The 26,701-nt window shown below is 40.4% G+C and overlaps 1 protein-coding gene across 1 annotated transcript in view; it reads right to left on the reverse strand.

Annotated features, from left to right (window-relative positions):
- Positions 1-7,066: 7,066 nt before the first annotated feature.
- The window catches only part of SLC6A11 (solute carrier family 6 member 11), a 91,314-nt gene continuing 71,679 nt past the window's right edge, over positions 7,067-26,701 (reverse strand). Inside the window, exons 8-15 of the mRNA XM_035106212.2 lie at positions 23,578-23,681; positions 20,276-20,400; positions 19,965-20,077; positions 18,453-18,590; positions 11,873-11,975; positions 9,486-9,586; positions 8,346-8,516; positions 7,067-7,312 (exon numbers count right to left, since the gene is read on the reverse strand). Of these exons, the coding sequence (XP_034962103.1) occupies positions 7,166-7,312; positions 8,346-8,516; positions 9,486-9,586; positions 11,873-11,975; positions 18,453-18,590; positions 19,965-20,077; positions 20,276-20,400; positions 23,578-23,681 (1,002 nt within the window). The 3' untranslated portion in view covers positions 7,067-7,165. The remainder of the gene's footprint in view (positions 7,313-8,345; positions 8,517-9,485; positions 9,587-11,872; positions 11,976-18,452; positions 18,591-19,964; positions 20,078-20,275; positions 20,401-23,577; positions 23,682-26,701) is intronic.

Here is a 26,701-nt window from a genome sequence, read left to right on the forward strand (position 1 = left end):
CACTAGTGTGCCGCGAGACGCTGGCTGGTGTGCCGCGACGTGCGGCAACGAGAAGGGCGATTTGCATTGTCACGTGCCTGGCGGCCGCCAATAAACACCGCTAACCCGCCGGAAAGCAATATTTGGCAAGTGTTTCTTACAGTCATAATTATAATATAGGGCGGCACAGAGTTAAATTTTTTAACTTTTTTAATGGTGGTGTACCTCGTGATTTTTTTCACGGAACAAGTGTGCCGTGGCCCAAAAAAGGTTGAGAAACACTGATCTAATCTTCAACCATAGCTGCCAAGTTATCCCTTTTTTAAAGGGATTTTCCCTTATGCTGAATAGGCTTCCTCGCGAGAAAAGGGAAAACTTGGCAGCTATGTCTTCAACTAGTGGACAGGGAGCCAGAGTGGTTAATGAGGCCTGTATTAAAGCAAGTACATCTAGCAATAAGGGGTGCTCAGTTATCAGAGCACATGTGCTCAGGGGTGGCAGTAGATTCAGGTACATTTCTGTGTTGCCTACATTTGATTTGATTGATCATAGATCATGAATTTGTCCAATCCACTTTAAAAGTTGGTGGCCAATACTGCCTCCTGGAGGAGCAAATCCATAGTTTAGCTTTAGTACCTTCTTCATCTGTCCTGACTCTTTCAGTGTTAGATGTCCTACTGTGATGATATAGAGGGAACCACTTTTCTCAACACTTTCTTCAAGCCGTGTATAATATTATACACTTCTATCATGCCACCTCCTACTCAACCTATTCTCTAATCTGAAAAACTCCAAATGTTGTAAACTTTCCTTATTGGGGAGTTGCTGCATTCCTCGGCTCATCCTGGCTGTCCTTTTCTGAACCTTTCCTAGCTCGACAATATCCCGTTTTAGGTGAGGCAACCAGAACTGTACGCTAAACCTCACTGGATGTGCCATCTACGCTTGCTGTCTTTGTCCCCTCACTTGTTTAAATGAAAGCATCATTCAGCCCAAATCCTATACAGATTTACTCAGAAGTAACTCCCACTAAACTTTGTGTATTCTAGCTGGCATCACAACCAGGTTATTCCATAGCATGTATTCACATTGTAGTTACAGGTAGGTAGCCATGTTGGTCTGACGTAGATGTTGGTCTGACGTAAAAAAATTCCTTCCAGCAGCACCTTAAAGACCAACTAAGTTTTTATTTTGGTATGAGCTTTCGTGTGCATGCACACTTCTTCAGATACACTGAAGCAGAAGTCCCCAGGCGCTTATGTAGGGAAAGGGTGGGGGGTATCACTCAGAAGGGTGGTGGAAATGGTTGATTGACTGATAGCTGTTGACGACTGTGAACGACTGCAAATGGTCTTGCATGAAAAAGCAAGGGTTGGGATGGCTGAAGATCGCTTTATCATGTATAATGAGATAAGAATCCTATGTTGGTTTGGCTGCCATCTCACAATCTTTCATATTCTTCCTTCTGCCTGTACGTGCCTTTTTTATGACTCAGTGAAGTGCCAGGATTCATGATGGTGGTGAGTGAGTGACTAGAGAGCAGAACTAAAGCCCACATCAACGGCGAGAGCCCAAGTTAGAGCTGCCCCTTGGGGGTGTCTGTGTGAATATTTGTAGCCTGCTCTTTTGAGCATGGCTTGCCTCTAACGCTGCCTTCCTTGCATGCTACTCACCCGCTGGCCTAACACAGTAAAAAGTGATTCATCTATGAGCATCATAAGAGAACAGTGGAGCTTTCTTTTATTATTAAAATAAAAGATGGATTAACAAGAACATTCACTCCTCATTACGAAGCCGTGTGTTACTTAGATTAATGTTTAGGGGGGAACTGCCACGGATGCAGCACAATACAGGCTCATGAGTCATTTGCTGTCGACACCTCTAGAGGAAGAAGTTGATCATGTTAAGCTGCCCTGAGCAATTACACCCAAGTACTGTGGCCAAAAGTGGATTCTATAAGTACACAATTTTTGTTATGTAAATAGCAGCTGCATGGAAGCTTGAACAAGTTCAGAACCATAAGGACAGGCAGGGGCAGTTCTCTCTCTCTCTTTCTGTGCCAAAAGATCCCCCTTGGCAGCTGCTATTTGCATTTCAATAGAAGTTCTCATTGGTGCCAGTGTAAGAAACCAGTTGGTGCTGATAGAATAGATGACTAAAGCATCTCTGTCAGAACCAGATTCTGGACCAGCAACTGCGCATTAGTGCCAATAATAGTTGGCCTTGGTATGCCATTGCTTTATATGCTATGGTAGTGAATGCTTGCATACTTGTCTGTAATATGGGACTCCTCAATTTGAATTTGTTCGAATATAATTGTAAAGGCTGTGCTAATATACCCATCAGCTTGTGCATGGAAATTTCAGTCCTTCTGGTTGCTGCAAAACAGAGTGCCCCCCCCCCCACGTGTCAACTTTGACAGGAGGGCAGATCCACTCATCTATCAGTCATCTGACACCATCATGACATCAAATGATTGACAGGTGGGTGGCCCTCCAGCCCCCAAAGGTTCCCCACTCCTGTTATATAGGTATAGTAACATACACAAAGTACAATGCACCAAGCACAGTATGTTTACCCATTTTCTTTAATTTTTTAAAAAGGAGTAAGCAAACAAAATGTTGTGCTTCCTTGAATACCAAATAAAAACATTCTTTGTGTAAAACAGTACATAAATCTGGGCTCTTCTTTACTTATGAATAATACTGCATGTATACTTCAGAAAAGGGCATTATTGTTTACTGCTGCATATCAAAAGAAATAATCACAATATCATTGTTGTTTATCTTCATATTCTTTTCCAAGAAAAAAAACAGAACTAGTCAGGAATTTCAACCCTTCCCCAACACTTTAAAATAAAGAATAAAAGCACAAGTGTTAAATGGGTCAAGTATTAAATGTGCACATTTACAAGCACAGCAAATTAGAAACACTGCTTTAGACCATGCCAAACCACATGTATGTGTATAAAGCTATTAGTGAAGTAGTTCATAGCAGCAGAGTAGGAATCATGTTCCATAAATTGTACCTTTTGGGATGGTTGGATGAAAACGTTCCACATGTAACATTCCATATCCATGAACCATCTTCTCTCATCCACACCTATTTGGAAGTGGAAGTTACTTCTATATAGGGTTTTGGCTGAAAGATCCTTTAATTTAAATGAGTGTGGTGACTACCTCAAATTATTTGGATTATGGCTGGCTGATGTGGAAGTAATAAACACATGCATTTGAGACATATCATTGCAAACTTTGGGAAATTCTTATATGTGAACAGTTCCGGTGAAGATGATCACTTAAAACTATTTATTGTAGGCATCCAATACTTACAAATCGCAGAGATATATTTCTCAGAGATTCACTTGAAGACCATCCCTGTGTTTGCACATAATGGTAAGTCGAATGAGCAAATGTGTGGACTCCCAGAGAAGAGACCACAATCACTTTGCACCTCTTTGGTTGTTTTGCTTGCTGCACTGAACTAAGCCACGGTTTGGTTTAGCATGTTGTTTAAATCCAGGTTCATGTTTTACCTCTTCCAGACAAACCATACGCTGCAAACAATAGGTCAAACATTGCTTACATCTCATGGTTTGTCTGGAGAGAGTTAACCACGAGGCCAGGTTAGGTTGCAGTGCAGCAGCAAAACGATTCAGAAGGACCAAAATAGCCATGATCTCCTCTGAAAAGCCACACACTTGCTTATCCACACTAAGCCATGATTTGACTGAGTGTTACATGCAAACTAAGGCAGTGAATAAAATAAGTTCAGAAATGCAGAATAGTCACCTTCCAAATTAACAGCTTGATTTTCTTTTGACTCATACTTATTAATTCTAGAACCTGAAAAGGTCAGTGCATTGATTTAAGCAGTGGATAGTTGTCCAACCAAAATGTGTAAATAATAAAAAATACCAATAATAATGATTTGTTACTAATTATTATGGTCAAGAGATTCAAGAAGAGCAAATAAAGTAAATGGTTTTCCTTCTCATTTTTTTCTGAACCTATAACACCTATGGGCGGAAGAAATGAAACTGCAAAGGTGCAGTTAAGGGGTTATTTGAATTATTAGTTATAATTAGTTCAATAAGGTTGATAGGTGAGATGGATGACATACAGCATCTCTGAATATGGACCACTGAGTTCAATGAAACTTACTCTCAGGAAAATATATATAGGATTATAGCCTAAACGTAGATGGGTTTTGGTCTCTGTTGTTGCTCCCCATTATGCACTTCTGAAGAACTTGTTCCTCGTAAAGTAATACACATCATGGTTGTTCTTTATAGTGGCAGGCTATTTTAAGATTGTTACCAGAAATAGTATGAAAACTGGTGCTGTAGCTATACAGTATACAGGTTTGCATGGTGGAATGTGCCATAAATATTGAAGTAAATTCACTGCAAAAAGCTACTTTGAGTCTAGTAGCCTGGCTGAGAGACTCTATGGATTGGCCAGTCCATTAAACAACATAATTGATGACTCTAAACTTCGTATAACATTCACTCCTGACTTCTAAGTCCATTTTATTTGTATTCAGCTGCAAGTTAAAATCACATTACCTATATTTCCCATACATACGTATTCTATGCTAAAATGAGTATCAGTTTCAGAAATATTTAAGACAAAAGGCATTCTGCCTGTGGTGGAAGATTTATGTTATCATGGATACCTGTCCAGGAGTACTCGGAATGTGTCAATATAGTTTACTTATCATAAAAATGGTTTTAATCTACTTGCCCTGTTAGAACCACAATCATGCTGATTGACTGGTGCATTTTTCCATAAAGCATTTAAGACATGCATGCTTATGGATGGATTCGAAATTCTAATCTATTTTTAGTAATTATGAATAGTGGGCCCAGGTGGCAGCTATTATAGATATAACAACAAGGAGTACAATAATATATTAAAATGTCATATAAATGTTTTGTATTGTCCCTATCACATTCATCAATGTTTTAATAACATCTGCTTACTTTAAGTAGCTTTTAAAAGTCTTTATGGATACCAAAGCCTGACTCCATCATGTCCAATTATACCTCACTTTCAATGTCACATGCAGAATATCATGCACAAATTCATACACATTTCGCTGTGAAGACATGTAAATATCCAAACGGTGAGACACTTTATGCAGTCACTGGGGTCAATCAAAAAAAGATAAAATGTGGAAGTTTTTTTTAAATCCTGTGATACAGCACCTGTGAATTCAAACTCTATTAAGGTCACAGCTATATTAATAGCTCTTTTATATATAAAAATAATTTTTAAAGTGAGTTCAGTAAAAAATAGCTTCTACAAATGTGGTTAGCAGGTCAGGGGAAGCAGGATATTGAGATGGTTTTCCCATTTTGCTCCAAAATAAGGAGGAGTTGCCTTCCCTGCTTTACAAGTCAAAGACATGATCCACTAAGTATGGACATCCACAGAACAACTACAAGGGTGGCCAAGAACTGTCTCATGTTTAGAAATAAATTAACTTCTTTTCTTGAAACAGAAGACACCATGATATATTAGAAGCTGCTTTTGAAACTCCTGCAAGCTTCAAAGATGACTTCCATGAGGTGTGGGAGCTGCTGTTCAAGACATGCAGGTCCAAAGCTGCTAGTCAGTTATTTGGGCTGCATCCAATGGGCAAGGCAGGAATCAGATCCAGAGAATTGTTCACAAAGGCATTGGGTGGTATCCAACTAAATAAATGTGCAACTGGAATTAATTCTACTTGTGCATCAGGACTTCTTCCTACTCTCTTCTTCCATTGTGTGGTCCGCAGCATCCCCAAATTTGCTCTGGATGATTGAGAGAATCGCCCAAACAGATTTTGGAGTGGGCACAACAGGTTGGAGAGTGCAAAAAAAGAGAAGAAGTCCCGTTTCATAAGTGGAAGTCATTCTGCTTGCACAAAGCACTACTTAGCACTACTTCGAATAAAACCCTTTGCCTCCAAACCTGTGACAGCATGTTTGCAAAATATCAGAGTTAAACATGGGCAATTCAGGTTGGTTTTTTGTCATTCCATCAGTAGAAAAGCAAAAGGTAGAGGAGGGTGGCTGGTGGGCTGTTTGGACACTGATGACCCCACTGTGTTTGTACCATTTTATACTCCCATGATGAAGAGAAACAGAAGAGTTGATGGGAGAAAGAGGCAGCAGGCAGGTATGCGACCCAACCACATAATTCAATGGGTAGCACACACTTCAAAATGACACTCAAATATCCACATCCAACGGAGTGCCTTTCAGAACCACACTGGTCACCACAAACTTGCTGGTTCATGCATGTTTCTGACAGCTGACAGTTGCAGTGGCAACTTGTGGCACAACAGAACTGTGGAAATCACAAGGTATGGAGAACATGAAGATATTGGGGTGGAGGAGTGGGGTACACTGGCAGATGAAGGTAAGTGCTGGGAACTGAGCCAGAGGGGTGTGTGTGTGTGAAAAATAGAGAATGAGAATGAATTGAGGATGAGTCTGGTACATGCTTGCATATCTGTGTGAATGAAAGAAAAACCTGCCCACTTTTGATGTTGGCTTTGCCCATTGCCAATATGCAGTACCCATACACCTTCTTCCAAGGAAATACGGACCTCAACTTTAAAAAGGTTGACCACCCTGATGGAAGGACTGCCAGGGTTTGAGTCTAGTGACATTTGGCAAAGTCATTCACTGGACTGGGCCCAAATTCAGAAACAGAGCTACACATCCAAAGACAATTCCCTTAGATATTAATAGGAGGACATTGTAACCCCCTTTATATACATACAGTAGAAGCTGAAATGGTCTGAGATGCTCACAAATTAGAATGTGTATAGCTATACAACACCATACCTTTTTTCTTTTTTTAAAAAAACCAAAAGTATAAAAGTTTTACAACACATTATACAGGTCCTTCTAGGATCTATAAAACACTTACTGAAATCACCATATTACAAGGCATCACTAACAATTCTATTTCATTTTATATATATATATATTTATATTTATATATAATCGTTACTTATATAATAATTAAAAAAATCACTTTTAAACAAGTATACAAGTTCACTTTAAAATTAACTTGTTAATAAAGTTGTGCAAAACAAGCTGGCCTCTATAATTAAGTGAAGTATTTAATTTATTTATTTACTTATTTATTTATACAAAAAACAACAACAATGGAAGAAGAAGAAAGTTCTTTCAGAAGTGCGTCTCTTTTTCTGTGATGGCTGAAATGTTGCCATCACCTTTCAGTTTGGCATCGCAGTCATTTACTGTAGCAGCATATGCTCCACATTTCCCTCTCATCTTCAGGTCTGGGCTGGGCACAATCAACTTTCTAAATCTCTGGGGGCATGGAATGAAGAAAATGGAAGGCATTAGCCATTTCTGTGGCCTGGTCACAAGCACGTTCCATCCAGATCAGAGGCTTGGAACCTCCAGTCCTCTCTATCTGACTCTAAGGATTCTTCCTAGGCCACATCCCACCATTGACTCTGCCCCACATCCTCCTTGAATGCTTTTGCCTGGCAGGAAGCTGTCCCTGAGCTGTGGTGATGCCTCTTGCTTGCCTGGATCAAGGTCTGTGTTTTGTGGGTGCAAATACCTCTGACCTTTGCATGGCTGGAATGTAGCCTACTGTACAAAAGTAAGATTTGCATCAGGTGGTCTGTCCACTTTTGCTTCTGGCCCCCAGAAAGTTGCCCATGAGTTTTCCTGACAAGTGCTTTCTGCCCATCCTTCTTAGGAAAACCTTCATATTCATATTTTGCGCCTTCACTCCTCCCTTCATGTTAGGAGCAAACATTAACTAAAGTTTCCTGTGTTGTCTGAACTGGAAAATTATGGTTAACAACTTCATAACAAGCCAGGATATTAATCCAACTTCAAACTAGGGTTTAACATCCTGGCATGTTCCAAATCTTGTAACCATAGTTAGGAAATGGGAAACTATAATCAGAGACTTTCTGGTTCAGTCACAGTGCAGTGCAAAAGGAGAAGCAAATAGTTTGTGCATGCGGGTGGCGGGGCGGGCGGGGGAAAGCTTGTGTTAATAAGACAAAATATGCTCATCCAAACCAGGGCAGAGTTGAACCTACCATTGTTACTTCTAATGTTTTAGTCACTGAACATCTGTGACAATGCAACCCACTGTTGTTTTCTTTTTCATAATTATTACTATGAAACTTCCCAGGATCACAGCCAATGTGGATACGTGGATTATTGGCTACAGTTACATCACAGAAACTGGGCTGGACGCATAGACACCAGCTTAGATTTTGTAACTTCTGAATAGCTGATTGTAAGCAAAATGTGCAGCATTCAGCTCAATATGCTCACCTACTCTATCAAGCAATAATAGTCTGAAAACATTCCGTACCTCTAAGATAGTTCCTTCTGTCTTCCACAATTGAATACAGATCCACAAAGGAATGCAAACCATGGAGGAGAGAGCCATCATCCACCCAATGCCATAACCCCAGTCTGGGTATGTATAAACGTTGTTGTATTTCAAAGGCTTGTATTTCACCAGGAAAAAGATGAAGATTCCCTGAAATGGAGATGGTCATTTTATCCATTTTTGGAAACAACTCAAAGATATTTGGGAAACTTATTCACCCCAGTTCACTGAATTGCTACATTCAGCTTTCAAGACAGGTAGAAAGCAGGCAGGCAGGCTGGCTGGCTTCCTTCCTTCCACTGGAACTTCTTTTCACATTTAATCTCAGTCTTCATTTAAGGACCATAGAAATTGGCCTTCCCCTCCAATTTGACAGCAAGTTACATCTGTGCTGAAGAGACTCATGGGAGGGGATCTGTTTTGTGGCTTGAAAGTACTTCTGCACACACAAGAGGGGGGTCATGATTCTCTCATGCCCCACCAGTTGTATCGCCCCCAAATGCATCACATTGTATATCACCCTGAAAAATTGCACCTAGGGTGTGTGAGGACTACCATACATAAGCCTTTGGATTCTAGCCCTTAATTTGTGTTGTTTTCAGTTCAGTTCAGTTTCACGGTAAGTAAACAGCACAGTAGCATACAATTGCTCCATTAATACCTACACATGAATTTATAATAGACACCTTGAGTGCACATGAAACCACTATGATGTGGGAACAGAAATAGGTGAACACATAAAAAGAAGTTGTCATACCTCATCATATTGTAGGGGGTGGGGGAAGAGAAAGAAAAAGTAGGGGCTACTGAAGTCTAAAACCAATAGCAAAGAAATACCTAAATAATTTAAAATAATGAAATAAACAACATCTGCTTGAAAAGTTAAGTTTTTAAATCACATTTTATTTAATTTATGAGGAATTGTTGCTTTTTTTCTTCTAATACCAGGAAGTTAAACTATTTTGCATTTTGGAGGTGTACTTCCTGTTCCAACACATGTGTGTGGCTCCATGATTATGCTCTATTTCTGCAAAATTATTTCCACAAAGTCTTTGGGGAAAGGTCATGCCAAGGACCTTACAGATTGCTCTACCATGTTATCACACTTTCATTACTTACAGCGCAAATGCCAGGAGTGAGAAACATCCAACACCATTTAAATAATGCCAGTGGTCTGTACCCAATCATATCTTCAATGTTGTCATAGAAACGATTGCTTCCTGAATAAAACCAATATGAAAATTAATAGAAAATGAACACAGGTCACCAGGGCTTATGTTACTGGAGTGATGTAGCTTCATTAGAATATATGCTTTCATTCTTAGAATATTCCTTGCCTCTGCCATTGGCAAGGAAAGCCTCAAAACATGAGGTACATGCAGTTGGTGGGAATGAGATGAAAATATGCCCCTCCCCAATTTTCACAATCCCATTCACAACTAGCATATATAAGAAAAGTTTTTTGGAGGGCCTGCTGAAAAATTGAAGCCCTCCTTTACCTCTAGTGTCTGCAGAGATGATACAGCAGCTACATTCCCAGCAGCTGGAGACCTTTGGTTGACATGTTATTTTCGTCATAATTATTTACCCCTGGAATGATGTTATAGAATAACATAATGAAATTCTGAGAGAACTACTTGATGAAAAAATAGCAACCAGTATGGAGGCTGCCAAGTATTTACCCAAGAACTCCCTCAGAATGAGGGTATGTCATCCAGCAGCACTGAGGTGGAAAGAAAATGGTGGCTGGAGCTTATAGACACCAGAAAGAGATCTGATGCTGTCACTGCCACAGGCAGTGTCTAGCATACCTTTTTCCAAAAGCAAATATATATATATATTTCACCCCTTTATGATTTTCCTTACATTCCAAAGCTGAATTTCTTCAGTGAAATCTCAGCTGAGCACTAATGGTTTCAGTATCCTCAGCATTAAGAGGGTTGTTGTTGTTGTTTAGTTGTTTAGTCGTGGCCGACTCTTCGTGACCCCATGGACCAGAGCACGCCAGGCACTCCTGTCTTCCACTGCCTCCCACAGTTTGGTCAAACTCATGTTGATAGCTTCGAGAACACTGTCCAACCATCTTGTCCTCTGTCGTCCCCTTCTTCTTGTGCCCTCAATCTTTCCCAACATCAGGGTCTTTTCCAGGGAGTCTTCTCTTCTCATGGGGTGGCCAAAGTATTGGAGCCTCAGCTTCACGATCTGTCCTTCCAGTAAGCACTCAGGGCTGATTTCCTTAAGAATGGATAGGTTTGATCTTCTTGCAGTCCATGGGACTCTCAAGAGTCTTCTCCAGCACCGATTCTTTGGCAATCAGCCTTGTTTATGGTTCAGCTCTCACTTCCATACATCACTACTGGGAAAACCATAGCTTTAACTATACAGACCTTTGTCGTCAAGGTGATGTTTATGCTTTTTAAGATGCTGTCTAGGTTTGTCATTGCTTTTCTCCCAAGAAGCAGGTGTCTTTTAATTTCGTTACTGCTGTCACCATCTGCAGAGATCATGGAACCCAAGAAAGTAAAATCTCTCACTGCCTCCATTTCTTCCCCTTCTATTTGCCAGGTGATGGGACCAGTGGCCATGATCTTGGTTTTTTTGATGTTGAGCTTCAGACCATATTTTGCGCTCTCCTCTTTCACCCTCATTAAAAGGTTCTTTAATTCCTCCTCACTTTCTGCTATCAAGGTTGTGTCATCAGCATATCTGAGGTTGTTGATATTTCTTCTGGCAATCTTAATTCTGGTTTGGGATTCATCCAGTCCAGCCTTTTGCATGATGAATTCTGCATATAAGTCAAATAAGCAGCGAGACAATATACAGCCTTGTCGTATTCCTTTCCCAATTTGAACCAATCAGTTATTCCATATCCAGTTCTAACTGTAGCTTCTTGTCCCACATAGAGATTTCTCAGGAGACAGATGAGGTGACCAGGCACTCCCAATTCTTTAAGAACTTGCCATAGTTTGCTTTGGTCAACACAGTCAAATGCTCCAGGGACACGGCTGGATACAAACCCAAATAGTTTGGCTGAATTTAACTGCACAATTAACATAAACCTTGGCACCCAGGGAAAGGCATGTAACACAACTCCACATATTACAATGGAGTGGAGGAGGTGTGTGCAAGCTGTGTTTTTTCTAGCAATGCATAGAAAAAGGACTTGTGAAGATGAGATGTACAAGCTACAGGCATAAGAGCAGCAGATTTATCTCAGATGCACAACTTCCTTTTCATATATTATATTAGATGCATAGAGAAAGTACAACTTGTACTGACTCTTCTGGTACTATGAAATGAAGATTCACATGTGAAAAGGATCCACCAGAAGGGGAAATATATACAACTTGCAATATGAAAACAAGACTGTGAAAAAAGATTGATCCTTGAAATCCACAGGATGATGTATGGGCAAGGTAGGTTATGGAAACACGGTAAGACTCATTCTAAAAATGCATGATGTGATTTCAGAATTAGCCCCAATGTTGCAAGAATTGCTGACTTACCGTAAAACCAGCCAATGCAGACGCATTCAAATATAGCAACGAAAAGAAGGCACATTCCACTGGCTGCGTAGGAATCAAACAACTGGAAAACATACATTCCACCCTGGAAGATAAACAGTTAAAAACAGGAAAAGTTGAGTGCAAATAACACTTTACAGCTGAAATAAGGTTTTCCTCCACTTGGGAAATTTCTAAACCAGCCGATATTTTGGACTACAACAACTATCAGTCCCAGGTGGCAAAGCCAATGGCCAAGGGTGGTAGATGTTGTAGTTGAAAACACCTGGAGTGCACCAAGTTGGTGAAGAGTCAAATGAGATGCAATGTTAAATGCATGCGTGTATTTATGGGACCATTAAAAGCAAACATCATCTGTTTGAGGTGTGACTGATCATTTGCAACGGAGGAGGGATTTAATTCTTTCCTCCCCTGTTCCTTTCCTCAGGACTGGAGCAGGAAATAAAAGAGTTTTAAAAGCTCTCCGTGCCTGTTGTGATCTTGAGAATTATTACTCCACCACACAAAATATACCAAGAAATAAAACCACTTTTTAAAAAACAACCTGCATGTTTGTTTTATCCCTTGGCAATCCTTTGCTTTGCTATGTTTTACACCATGTTCTTCCATCCTTTTATTTTATTTAAGAATTGTATTGCCAGAAGGGTAACAATATTCAACCCAAGAAACATTGCTTTTTGGAAACAGGCCCTTTGTCAACATTAGAAGGCGAATGAAACTGTGAGAGACACAAAAATCTCCTGTCTTAAAGAAGTTCTTCCTCACACCTTGTGTTTATTTTTGGAGCATACACTTGAGAGTGATGGTATTTCTCCTTGGCAGCAGGTTGAGACACCACATGAACTATGAATTCTCCTCCTCCTAAACACCCAGGAATTTTAAGGCAATATCTATTACATAAAAAGTCTTACACTGTATCAGCCCATTTCCATACACATTGTAAACATCAATAATAATAATAATAATAATAATAATAATAATAATAATAATAATAATAATAATTTATTATTTATACCCCACCCATCTGGCTGGGTCTCCCCAGCCATTCTGGGCGGCTTCCAACAGAAAAATAGAACACAGTAATCTATTAAACATTAAAAGCCTCCCTGAACACGGCTGCCTTCAGATGTCTTCTAAAAGTCTGGTAGTAGTTTTCCTTTTTGACATCTGTTGAGAGGGCGTTCCACAGGGCAGGCGCCACCACTGAGAAGGCCCTCTGCCTAGTTCCTTGCAACTTGGCTTCTCGCAACGAGGGAACTGCCAGAAGGCCCTCGGTGCTGGACCTCAGTGTCCGGGCTGAATGATGGGGGTGGAGACGCTCCTTCAGGTATACAGGTATATATATCTAGAGTGGAAGGGGTGGGGGGGAAACAGGCGAAGATGTCTTATACAGAGCACTAAGCATTGCTCTTTCAAGATGTGTTTCCAACTGCACTAAGCATTGCTCTTTCGAGATGTGTTTCCAATTGCATATATTCAGGTTTGAGTTGCTAATCACTGAAAACACTTTTAGTCTCTGAAGTACATTATATGAATATTCAGATTTGTTCAGTTGTGTGTTGCATGAGCAAGTACAAAACCACAGACAGTATTCTACGGTGAATGGCATCTATCAGGGTGCATGGAACATTTTCATGAAAGGGTAAGATAGGAATGTAACTTGTAGGAACATAAGAAGAGCCTTCTGGATCCAGCCAATTGACCATCTAGTCCATAATCCTGTTCTCACAGTGGCCAACAGATGCTCGAGAACAAGAACATTATCCTCTCCTGTGGTTTCCACAATTGGGATTCAGAAGCACACTGCCTCCGAACATGGAGGCAGAGTAATCTATGCTCCGTTAGCAGATCAAAATCTTAATCAATGTGCTAGTCTTATTGTGTCACTGGCACCAGTATCTTTCTTATAATAACAGCAAGTAAGAAACTTTAGACATAATCATATGAGTGCACATGGTGAGGGACTTGGGAATACTCTAAAGCTTCAGAGTCAAAAGTTAATCTTTATCAGTCAGCCCAAGTCAGAAATATCGAATGGGACACTAGCCATTTATCTCTTCAGCTAATTATTGAGGCCGTCTTGAGAGCTGGCCTAGATCCAGGCTTTGCAGTGGCATACTGAGACTGAAATTCATTGCACAACAAACCCTCTTCAGTATTGCTTTCAAGTGCTCCCAAGGAATCAAGTCCTCTTGAACAGGAGTGAATTTCTGTACCCTACGCCAAGCTCCTTGGAACGTTTTGGAAGGAGCTCTAAAGAAATTATTTACACGATGGAATGTTGCACAACAGTGCCATTTGGTGGCACATGATGCACACTGCAACTTGATTTATACTGCAGAGTGCCTATTTCACAGCATACATTGCACTCTTCCCGGCAGCAGAAACAACAGCAGCTGCCGTGCTGGGATTTGGAACAATTTGCTTCTCTTTTTTGTGCAGCCCATCAAAACGGTTGGGTAAGCACGAAAGTACTGAAGTAACAATTGAATACTATGGGTCCATTCTACACAACAGAATGGGGAAGATGAATTAATCACCATGAATAATAGCTTATTCCTTGATGCTTAGTCCAGCCTCAAGCAGGATTGCCAGCCCAAATCCAAACAAAGCCAACTAGGAGTTTGAGCCTGACTCTGAAACTCTGAGAAGAGTAACAACTGTACATGGAGACAAGGTGGACTTGCTTGAAAAATACATAGAAAAGGAAGGAGAAAATTGACAACAAAGCTGGATTGTGTTTCTATATGGCAATTGATGGGGAACAGCAACAGTGGTGAGGGGTTTATTGCTCTCCTTCCTGGCTTCCCTTGGGCAACTGTTTGACCACTGTGGACTCAGTGCTGGACTGGATAGGCCTTTGGTCTAAACTAGCTGTGCGGATGCACACTTCAGTGTGCTTATGCTTGTGTGGGCAATAATGCGCTCAAAAGATTGAAACTAAATGTAAAACATATTGGGGTGGTTGCAAAATGTCTGTTCTACAAAGGGAAGCAGTCCTCCTGTTTGCAGAAGGGACTCCAGCAAGAGTGAACTTTGACCAGGAGATCCGCTCATATGTACCATATTTTTCCGTGTATAAGACTATGGTTTTTGCTAAAAAATGGGGGTTGTCTTGTATGTGACTAGTGAATGCACATGGGTTCGGGTTCTGGCTCTGGTGTGGGTGGCTCAATGTCAGGGGCATGGCTGAGTTGGACACCTGGGAAGAGTCTGACTCTGTAGATGAGGGAATGCAGTCACAGATAGAGCAAGAGTGGGTTAGTTGGACCCCCCCCTTCTTCCTGAGTTTCCAGCCGCAGATAGGCTCACAGAAGGCTCACAGTCGGAGGGGGGGAGGAAACAGACGGCCTTGAGGGGATTGCTATGCAACCAGAAGGGAGGCAGCATTTAGAAGAATCTTCATTTGAGAGTGGAGGGGAAGTCCATCCACCTTCCTCCCAAACCAGGAGGGCTGAAAGGGTTAAAATGCAATGGAAGGGCAAGGGAGGAAGACTGGACTTTGGCGTGATTTGTGCTGCAGAAGGGGCAGAGATTCAGAGTGAGCAACTCATTACCAAGGGATGCTGGCTCGATGTCACTCTCTGTGTGCTAATTGTAAATAAACATACTATAAACCTGCCAGAGATCCTGACACTCAGGTTCAGGCTCTAGCGCGGGCGGCCTGCGCTCAGGCTTGGGCTCTGTCTCTGGCCCAATTTTTCATTTTGGGTTCAAAAAGAGAGAGAGATTGTCTTATACATGGGGGGCATCTTATACCTGGAAAAATACAGTATATGGTTATACAACTCTTTCTTTTTACTGAAAGGCAAAGGTTGGAAAGCTTGGGATTTAATTTTAAATGGACATTCAACAACCTCATTTTTTTCTTCTAGTGAAATACGATTGTCTCCCAAATTAATACTTAGCCTAATAATAATATCCAATACAGTATGCTGTGCAGTTTTAAATGTTAACATCCTGAAGTACAAATTCAGGATGTCGTTATGTAGGAAACTAGTCATTAAGAGTAGATAATAGATATCTATAGCACAATTACTTGGTCTTATGTACAGAAAAACCCTTGCAAGATGGTGACTAATGATCTGTTTTCTTCTAACAGCCTCAGGTATGTCAATGCATGTAATGAATCTTAAATGTATGCATTTGTTTATTTACATCTTACTAGTTAGGCAGGGAAGGACCTCTACTGATGCTGGATCCTGAAAACTTGTAGAGAAAATGTGTGTCCCCAACTCCCTACTCTAAGCCATTCCATCTTTAGTACATGCCTTAGCTTCTCCAAACCCTGTTTATTCATCCATTACTATAAATTATATCCTACCCTTCAAAGCAACTGTCACTGTATTGTAAAAATACAATACAATATGATGCCATTTAAAATCACATATAAAAAAACTAAAAGGAGCAGATCTATAAAATAGCACAATAATTAAAAAGGAAGAAAGAAACAGTTCAGCCAGATTGGAACAATAAATAGTAGTGCGCTGAACATTTTGCAGGGTTGAATTCAAAGTCACACTATAGCAAGTTTTCTGTGTATACAAGCAGCATATCTGCCTCCCAATGGAATGTTGTGCTCCGAGCCACAAAACCCATCCCCATGGAAATAAAGACACAGTGGAGACAGAATTTAGTTTAAAGGTTAATGGGCAAATTTTTGGCCACAACTTTATTGAATGCACAATTGTGACTGGTATTGGCTTAGGCATTGGTATCAAAACTATAACTGGCTCCTGTCTACCTGCAGGAAGCCTGGAAGGTTAAAAAACCAGCAGGGGGAGCTCCATCAATGTATATTGACTGGTGCTCACCCCTGGGGTTCCCAGGAGTCCTGGCATGGCCCTAGCCCCTCCCTGGGCTTTGGAAGAGATCCAGACCCCCGGATTCCTTTAACAGAATACCTATTAATTGGAGGGGCAGGTGGTGGCCGCACCTCTCCTCCCCACATTCCCCTAAACCAGGCATCCCCAAACTGCGGCCCTCCAGATGTTTTGGCCTACAACTCCCATGATCCCTAGCTAACAGGACCAGTGGTTGGGGAAGATGGGAATTGTAGTCCAAAACATCTGGAGGGCCAAAGTTTGGGGATGCCTGCCCTAAACCAATGCCTAACCTCCAAACCTTACAAAATTGTGATGATTGCTAAGAGGTTGGCTGTGGCCACTTGGTTTTTGCCTATCTGCCACATTGGAAAAATTCCTACCCGGCCCCCATTCTAAAACAGACGACCAACCGAAATCCAAAGCAAGGCCAGACACAACCTAACTAACAGGTGGGTGGGCGGGTGTTCGACAGCGTGAAGCAAGAGAGGGTCCCCATGCCGCGCTGCCGATTGGCTAAAGGCCAGTTGCTGATTGGCTAAAGCCCTGCCCACAAGCCAGTTGGGGAAGAGTTCCAGGGCCATGCACAACATGGACCCTCTGTTAGGAATCCTCCTCCTCCTGTGTGTTGTTTTGGGGGTTCTCCCAACACTCCCAGAGCCAATTTCAGGGGGTTTGTGGGGGGGGGAGAGCCTCATTGCATAAGCAGAAGCCCTTGCACAAGGCTTCCACTGATGGGGTTCATTAGGTGAATTCCACCAACCATTTTAATTTTCAGCAACTTAAGAGATGGTGAGGGTGAAACAGATGTTTAGGAAGAGGCCAGGAAGTGTGAGAATTTCAGAGACTATTCTCAGCGAGAAGGGCAACGTGTGCTATTCTTACCTTATACACAATAAAGAGGATTCTGTGACATGTTTAAAACATACTGTGCACACTTGCAGTGGAACAGAGTTCTTTACAAACACAGCATCTCTCCTCACAGCACTTCCTACAGTTTCCAAGTGAGCACAGGGCATCATGTGACCATGCGGACATTCTAGGAATTCCTGTGAGGCTGCCAGCCTATATGTGAAGAGTCCTGCATTGCTGCAAGAGCACCAAGCCACTCATCTCTTTATTTAAAACTAGACTAACAATATAGGTACCTTAGAGCCAAAAGCAACAGATGACCATGTTCAATTGCTGTATATCAGATAGTGAGGGTGAAAAGGCTCCTGTCACTATAATACAATAATGTATGTTCCCATATGCCCCCCAGATGTGACTCCGCAGTTCCTTTGGGGAGTTTTTAATCTTTCCAAGTATGTTGTATTTTGTCACAGAACAACATTTGATCAATATTTTGTTACTCCAGGAGTTTATCAATCCTCAAATAGTTCTGCTTTGATTTCTAAGGCTGTGCTCACATTGTTATTTACTGCAGTTCTAGGGCACTCCCACTGCTAGTTTTCAAAGGTGGGCTCACATGATGTTAGTCACAATCCACCTGTGTCCCGTAGCTCTTTGATGTGTTTTTGCTTAGAACCAACTTCCATCTGATTTGAGAAGGGAAGCCATGGTTCAAGTGGCTTTTGCGTGTGTGCACATGATGACATGTGCGCAGATCAAAGTTTCACTCAGCACGGGGAAAGATATCACTTAGTGTTTCAAGCCGCTAGTTTCAAGCCACTAAGTTAAAAAAAGAATGGAAACAATTTTCTTCCCCATCATTCCAAATACAAATAAATATATCTTACCTCCGTTAACATGATTAGACCAAGGAAGAATGATACAATCGAAAGAGCAAGAATCAACAGCTCTCGTCTGTATCCCCTCCGGAAAACCTTTGGGTACATATCTACCACGGCTGTCACAAGACTTTCAACACACACAAACTAGACAAAGCAAATGCAGGGAAAAATGACATATAGAGTAAATGATCTACCAGTTCCTCAGCACATGTCAGTGCACTATTTGCTTTATTTTATTTTTGCATTATTTATAGCCTGTTCCTATATAGATCTTTAAGTATCACCACTAAAGATAGCACCTAACTAGCCATACTTGCTCCCCCCCCCCCGATAAGAGCTCTCTGCATGCTTTTCTTGTACGATGGCATTTCCTCCAGGCTGACCACAGGAAAAGTACTGCATCAGGCACTAGGCACTACCTTAAATGACAGCCCTGTGACATGAGTAACCTGAGGTTTGTTTGTTTGTTTGTTTAGTATACTGCCCTTCTTTTGTAGATCTCAGGGCAAGGGGTTGAACAAGATGACCCTTGGGGTACCTTCAAACTCTGCAGGGCTATGATTCTATCAGTGCTCAGGAGCTATTCAGCTGGGATAGATCAGTTGGTAGAAAATGAGACTCTTAATCTCAGGGTCATGGGTTCGAGCCCCATGTTGGACAAAAGATTCCTGCATTGCAGGGGGTTGGACTAGACGATCCCTTGTGGAACCTTCCAACTCTACAATTCTATGATTTCAGTTGATATTTCTCATGTTTTATGTCTCATGTCAATACTTCCTGAACCATGCTGCTAGCCTGCTCTAGTCTTAAATGTATTTTCTGCTCTTTAGTTCATCGCCTCAGTCCTGCTAGAACCCATCTATATGAGTGTCTCTAAAGTGAGTGTGTAAGACTGTATAAGAATGGGTTCTGTACTTTATGATTTCCAACCTTATGGAGCAGGGCTGTGTGCATGTAATTCCCCAAAGCAGCTGCATTCCAACCAACTAGCTGTTTTAGATAAGAGCTAGATGCAGTCCCCATCACTTTAGCTTTTGAAAAGAGGCTCTGCATACTCATGTCCAGTACAGTGGTACCTCGACTTACAAATGCCTTGACTTCCGAAGGTTTTGACTTCCAAAGTCCACTAACCCGGAAGTATTTTTGCTGCGCGCAAGCGGCGCACACAGTCTGCGCATGCACAAAATGGATGCTTCGACTTCTGAAGGTTTCGACTTCTGAAGAGCGCCGCGGAACTGATTGCCTTTGTAAGTCGAGGTACCACTGTATAAGATTGGGGCTCATAACTTTTCATTCCTATCTTATAACCTTGCTTCTCACTCACCTGTGGGCGACACATTAAAATAATAAAATAAAATGAAGTACAGTGAAGCAAGAATTCAGCAATATTAAGCTGACAATTTAAATTAGTTTTATATTTAATTTAAAGTTACAGCTTGATTTAAATTCAGATCTCAGCTTAAGTTACATCTGGAAAGGATGTTCTAAAATGTATTTAAAGTCATCTTTGATCCATACCTGACTATCTAAACCAAGGAATATCAGCATCATGAAAAACAAAGTTGCCCATAATGGAGAAAGAGGCATCATTGTTACAGCTTTTGGGTAAGCAATGAAAGCAAGCCCGGGTCCTGAAAAAAGAAAAGAAATTAAATAGGAATTGTTTATATGGTAGTCTTGCATAGTGGGGTGAGATATAAATTTAACAAATAATACATAACGATTAAAGTATGCAGTATCACTAGTATATCAAATACACATAATAATAATAATAATAATAATAATAATAATAATAATAATAATAATAAATGTATGCTTTTAGTACTTACCTGATTCTGCAACTTCTGCTATGGGCACTCCCTGCTCATATGCCATAAAGCCAAGGACAGAAAAGATGGCAAAACCAGCCACAAAGCTTGTTCCACTGTTCAAGCAACAGAGCATAATGCAGTCTCTGTGGAAGAAAGAGCAAATCGCTTGTTCTCAGTGTGTGGCTTTGCTTCACATATTTTTGTGGGGCTACAACAGCTTTGAAATTTGGTACATATGTAGATCAAGACACCACGGTTATTAGAAAAACCAGACAATGAGACAAGTGTTTTGGTCCCCTTAGAGCAGCAATAGGGTTCCTTCCCCTCTGCAGAGGTTTTATTATGGTTTAATCTTAAATAAAGTGGCCCTAGTACAACCCAACCTCTGTGATTGGCAGACTTTGCCAATAGGCAGGGCTTCCTCACTGCTTCCAATTCTCCACTCAGTATCTAGTAAGACAGCTTCCAAATCACTCCTTTGTGGATCTGCAATTATTCATGGGTCTCAACATAGCTGAGTTCATAGTGACGCAGATACACTTCAAGGTCAACAGAGAAAACTCTTAACCTTAGAAGAAGTGACACAGACCCTTCAGAGATAATATACTATAAATGCAACAGTGGTACATTTTAGTATATGCAATAAATATTTATGTGCAGGGCTGCTGCCTGAAGCAGGTTTATAGTCAGCTTTGTTTCCAGTGACACACTTCAGGTAACCAATTTTTTTGATACTGATAAACAGAACAGGCCCAAGACATTTTGCCACCTGAGGCAAACCACAAAATGGCATTCCGCTCCCTGCCAGGGAAGAAGATGTGAGGGAAGATTTACATCAGGAACAAGGGAGGAATAAAGATCTACATTGGGATCTGCTGCCCCTTTGGATCCTGCTGCCTGAGGCAGTTGCCTCACCTTGCCTCATGGGTGATCTGGCCCTGCTGATAAACCATCTGTTTTACCAAATCCTGCATATGATTCCCTCACATCTTGATGGATGCTGTTTGAAAAGTGTGAGTAAATGTTTACAATACAATTTGTAATTTCACAGTAGTCAGTAAAAGTGGAAAAATGTAAACAAAACAGACTTGTGGCACCTTAAAAGCCTTTATGTTACCACAAGACATTGTTGTTCTTGCAACAGCTTAACAAAGCTACCTCTCTGGAATTTGTTAAGAAATGTGTAAACTTTGCCCAAGGCTCGTTCTCTCCTCTCATGATAAGATTTCAACATTGATGAATATTATGTTGGCATGACTTACAATGTCAGACATGACTGAATAGTTGGATCTGCTACATAACATTGGTTTATCTTGTAATTTACTAAAATAAGTTCTGGCCTAAGGCATCATTTCTTAATGACTGAACTGATAAATTGTAAAGAGGTTCATTTTAATGTGTAAAAAATCTTACATTTTTTTCAGACTGGTTGCATTAAAAATCATTATAATAAATACCACTGATTAGGGGGAAATGCTAGACTGTGCTTCAGATATATGTATCAGTTACAATAATTGTATGACATCTGTTTAAACTGGATATTCTTCCCTTCCTATTTTCCATAATAAATAGACCAACCAGCTGAATTTGTGGTTCAATAAACATGGTAAGTGAACAGGATAGTGGGAATAAAATTCACACTGACTTTATTTTTGCAGTACATTTCAAATTCCTTTTTGCAGCTTAGCAGCATCCGATTAACATCTTAAAATTTCCTCCCAGAAACCTTAGTATGTTTTATGCAAATTTTGTTAGTGACTAGGTATTGGGATTTTAAAAGGGTAAAATTTGAAGGTAAAATAATATCAGCTGCATTATGAATCCAATAAAAATTCATGAAAAATATATTTGGTATTTAATGTTCTCAAAATACTATCATAATTGATTCTCCATCTGAGGGAATATCTCAGCGGAGTTTAAGAGTCTCATCCTCTGACAACTGAGCTATCCCAGGATAGAAATCAAATTCTCCCATGTGATACAAATCATTTTTTTTAAAAAAAATGTCAGTTAACACACACACACACACACACACACAAACAAACACACACTATCTTATTAACAAAAAAAATCGTAATGTTTACCTAATTAATGTAGTTTTTATGAAGAAAAGCTGTTATAAGTAAACAGACAATGGTCCCAGAATCAGCTGACTTAATAATAAATAATACACCATAGTAGTCTTAAGAAAGAACAAGCAGATGATGGTTTAGAATTATGAAAAATGAAAATAAGAGGTGAATTAAGGGCATGTATCATGTGCAGGCTTTACAGTTAAAGGGGATAAGCATTAACGTTTACACTAGAGGGAGCCAATACACCACTTTCAAATTTCTTTATGAAATACAAGGTTATTATTCTTTATGAAATACAAGATGTGGGTTATAGCTTTTACAAAATGTTTATGAAATGGACACTGCTCTTGTTCTATCCATTACCTGCCAGTTTACAAACACTCAGAAAACCAGGATTCTCCAAAGGGTATACTATGTATATTTTTCATCCCCAAAATATCATACCAGAACCACTAGCCATTCTATGTAATTTAATGTACTGAAAGATGGCACCACACCTACAGTGAATACTGAACAAATTCACAATTTTATAACAGTATGGCACCAATGCTAATGTACCACCATGTGGGACTCTAGATTAATCTTTGTCATAAAAAAGGGGTTGGGTGACATAACTTTGGCCATATATTTTCTGAACAGCACAATCCTCTACATGTCTACTCAAAAATTAAGTCCCAGCTTGTTCAGTGAGGCTTCCTCCCATGTAGGTGGATATGACTGAAATCTAAGTACATGAAAAAATATTCACAAATGATAGCATTTGTGCTAGTCAATTTTTGTATAATGAATGCATCATGCATGTACCTAAAATACAGTTAATGTATTATTTATTCTATATTTATCTCTATAACTTTAATAATGGAACATTAATTCTTCCTCCCAAATTACCGTTTTTTAAAAAAAATCAGTTCAAAAGTAAACTGATCAAGTAATGCTCAGAACCCTTAAAATGTCATTGTGTGAAACACAGTACTCAAGCATGTGTGAATGTATAGTTCTGTGTATCTTTCTCTCCTTCCCTTGCACACCCACTAAATCTGCTTTGGGAGTTCCTGCAACCCTCCAGCAAAGATTTAGCGGCGGAGTGGGGGGGGCATGCAGGGAGAGGGGAAATTCCATTGCACTCACAGAAGTTGTTCCACATACACAATTATTTAGTTGGGTACCTCAAACAGCCATGTACATATTTGCCAGACTAGACCACTCAACAGAAAAAAAATTAACATGACTGTTATCGTGTATTACCTGTAGCAGTTGTTATTGTAGTTGTTGTAGCTCCCTAAGGCTGTCAAGCACCCCAGGCAGATGGCATAAGAGAAAAATATTTGTGTTCCAGCATCCACCCAGACCTGCAAACACAAAATATAGCAATAATTTCAAAAAGGTTTTTAAAAAATTCTTATGGCTATAAGGAACTTCCTTCATGGCTATATAACGGTTATAATAATTCTGTTTATTCTCATTCGTTATGCTGTTTGTCACCCATACAGTGTCAGAACCATACCTATGATCCAGAACCATTTCCAGTGGGTTCAAACAGCAGTGGCTCACAGTTGATAGACCTATCCCCCATGAATTTGTTTTCACCTCAATTTAAAGTAATCTAAACCAGAGGCCATTGCTACATCTTCTGACAGTAAAATTCATAAATTTCTTTTCCCTGTCCTGAATCTACTGCCAAGCCACTTCATCAGTTAACCCTGAATTCTAGGAGTGTGAGTCCAGGGTCATAGGTTCAATCCCCATAAGGGTCAGCTGTATATTCCTGCATTCCTTCCAACTCTTAAGGTTTTATGAGTCACATAGATATACCCACTGTCTCCATGCCATGCACTTCCCACCACCATTTTCCCATGGCAACTCCAGCCCCTTCTCCTTTATCATTTCAAGTTTAACTATACAGTGGTACCTTGGTACTCGAATTGCTTGGCTCCCGAACAAATCGGCTCCCAAATGCTGCAAACCCAGAAGTGAGTGTTCCAGTTTGCGAGGATTTTTCGGAAGCTGAATGTCCGATGCAGCTTCCACGGCTTCCGATTGAGTGCAGGAAGCTCCTGCAGCCAATTGGAAGCCGTGCTTTCGGATGGTTCTGGGAGTCGAACGGACTCCCGGAACAGATTACAGTAAATTCAAGAACCAAGGTGCTACTGTATTCTTTTTTTTAGATGAAGCAACCAGAACTGCATACAGCTTTGAACTTTAAATTTCAGCTGTGCCCTGTGCGAGGCCAAAATTTGGTGGCCCTTGTCACTTGCCTTCTGTTCTGCTCAGTTCATTACATCATAGCTGTGACACCCAGTGGTGCCCCCTAGGCTCAACGCCCAGTGCAGTGGAACCAGTTGTGCTACCCAAAACCCAACTCTGACACTGCATTCCAGATGTGGCTGAACTGTAACTTATTCTGTGCTGAGTATACAGTACTATCACCACTAAAATATCGTCAACAGCTTTCATTATAAGTAACTTGCCCTAAGGTTTCATGATAGTGCCTAAATAAGTGACAATGCAGTCAAATAAATAAAGACAAATATAATGATGAATTAGTGAATGTAAAAGTTATGGTCAGCATCAATGAACTGTAAAACCATTTCTGCTTCTTTTGTCGATCACAGGAAACTGCATTTGGAACTACAGGGAGTTTCAAAAGCATTTTGCAATATTGCAAACAGGTTAGCTACCCAGAGATATAACAAAAAAAATCCAACCATGGATAATACTCCTATCTAGCAATTTATTCTGTTTGAAGATCATTTAACCGTTAAAATTTCACGACAAAATGCTTAATGCAAGATAGAAATTGGATTGAATTACCAGTTGTCTCATGGAACTCCAAATCATAAAAAAGATAAAATGCATTTTACATGTAACTTCTAAGAGGCTCTGATTTCTCAAGTTGTTGAAAGGTGGAAGTGTTTCTGTTTTGAAGCACTAGTACAATCACATTTAATTTGTGTCACAAGTTAAAATGGTTTCACTGCTGTCATGATGAGTAAAATATAGCTTATTACATCTGTAAAATGTTCTACTTCATCGTGAGAAAAATGGATACGGAACACATTTTAACTAAGAAGTCTGGAGGTCTCATTTGTTCAACAGCAGTTCTCTACATTGCATGGCAAACCAAAATGGATTTTTAAAGATCACTTGTGGGCTAAAGTGGTCTCAAACTCTTGGAAATAAAATCTCACAATTCTTTAATTAGGTGGGATATTGCAGCAAATTTTTTTACAATGCATTTTCAAACATACATCTTACCAATGCCATACTGAAGCTACCTTTGGAATTAACACTTGTATCAGTGGAGCAAAATTGAAATGTCAGAATTGCTGTGATGGCATATTTGCCAAATAGCTAGAGGGAGGGGGGAGGAAGATAATTATTTTGTTTTGTTCTTGTTTTTATTACGTTGTATCCTTATTATGCTTTTTTTTTAAAAAAATCTTGTATTTTATGGTGTGAAGTGCTCTGAAATCAACGGATGATGGGCGGTATACTACTACTACTACTACTACTACTACTACTACTACTACTACTAATAATATCTGCATAGTTTATAGGGAGGAAGCTATCTACTAGATCAGCTTGATACCATAAACCTTTGCGACGAGGCCAGAGATCACACTTTTGGAAGAAGAAAGAACAATGAATTTGAAGAAATCATTTTGAAGCCATTTTTGTCTAATTCTTTTCAGAGGGGGTACCAGCCATAGAACTGAGAAGGGACATATGTACTTTCCATGGAAGAAAATGAGGAATGTCACGTGCATCTAATTATGGACGCTGGCACAGTGCAGCCAGTGGCAGTGATGCCACAGCAATATCAACAAATGACACATGACAAAAGTGTTGGGGTTGAAAAGGCCACAACTTTATATATAGACGTCAGCTGGTTTGGTGTAGGCACTGGGTGTCTATCTTGAAATCAAACATCCCAACTGATGGTAGATATTTTTTTGAGGGTTGGCCAAGGTTAAAGGTCATCTTGCAACATGCAATGCCTCTGGGTGACCACCAGGAACACCTGAGGGGGACATTGTGGCCCATTAGACCCTGAGCTGGGCATCTGGACAAGAAGCACCCCATAGGCTCTCTTAAGGGGATACCCCACAACCATAGGACAGGGGTGCACCGCCTGGACTAAGGATCCAACCCAATGCCTTTTTTGCCAAGACGTTGTGACAATGGCTATGAGGTAGGTGAAACACGCAGATGGGCTCAACACATCTGCAAGGAATCATTTCTCATTGGCCCCAAATACAGAGACCGAAAGCAACCCATAGCAAGGTCCAGCAAAGGCATGCCTGCTCACCTTCAGGCAGCCCAGAAAGCACAGAAATAAGGAAGGGAAGGTGGGAAACAGAGCATTGGC

This window comes from Zootoca vivipara, chromosome 2, assembly GCF_963506605.1.
Source record: "Zootoca vivipara chromosome 2, rZooViv1.1, whole genome shotgun sequence".
Classification (NCBI taxonomy): domain Eukaryota; kingdom Metazoa; phylum Chordata; class Lepidosauria; order Squamata; family Lacertidae; genus Zootoca; species Zootoca vivipara.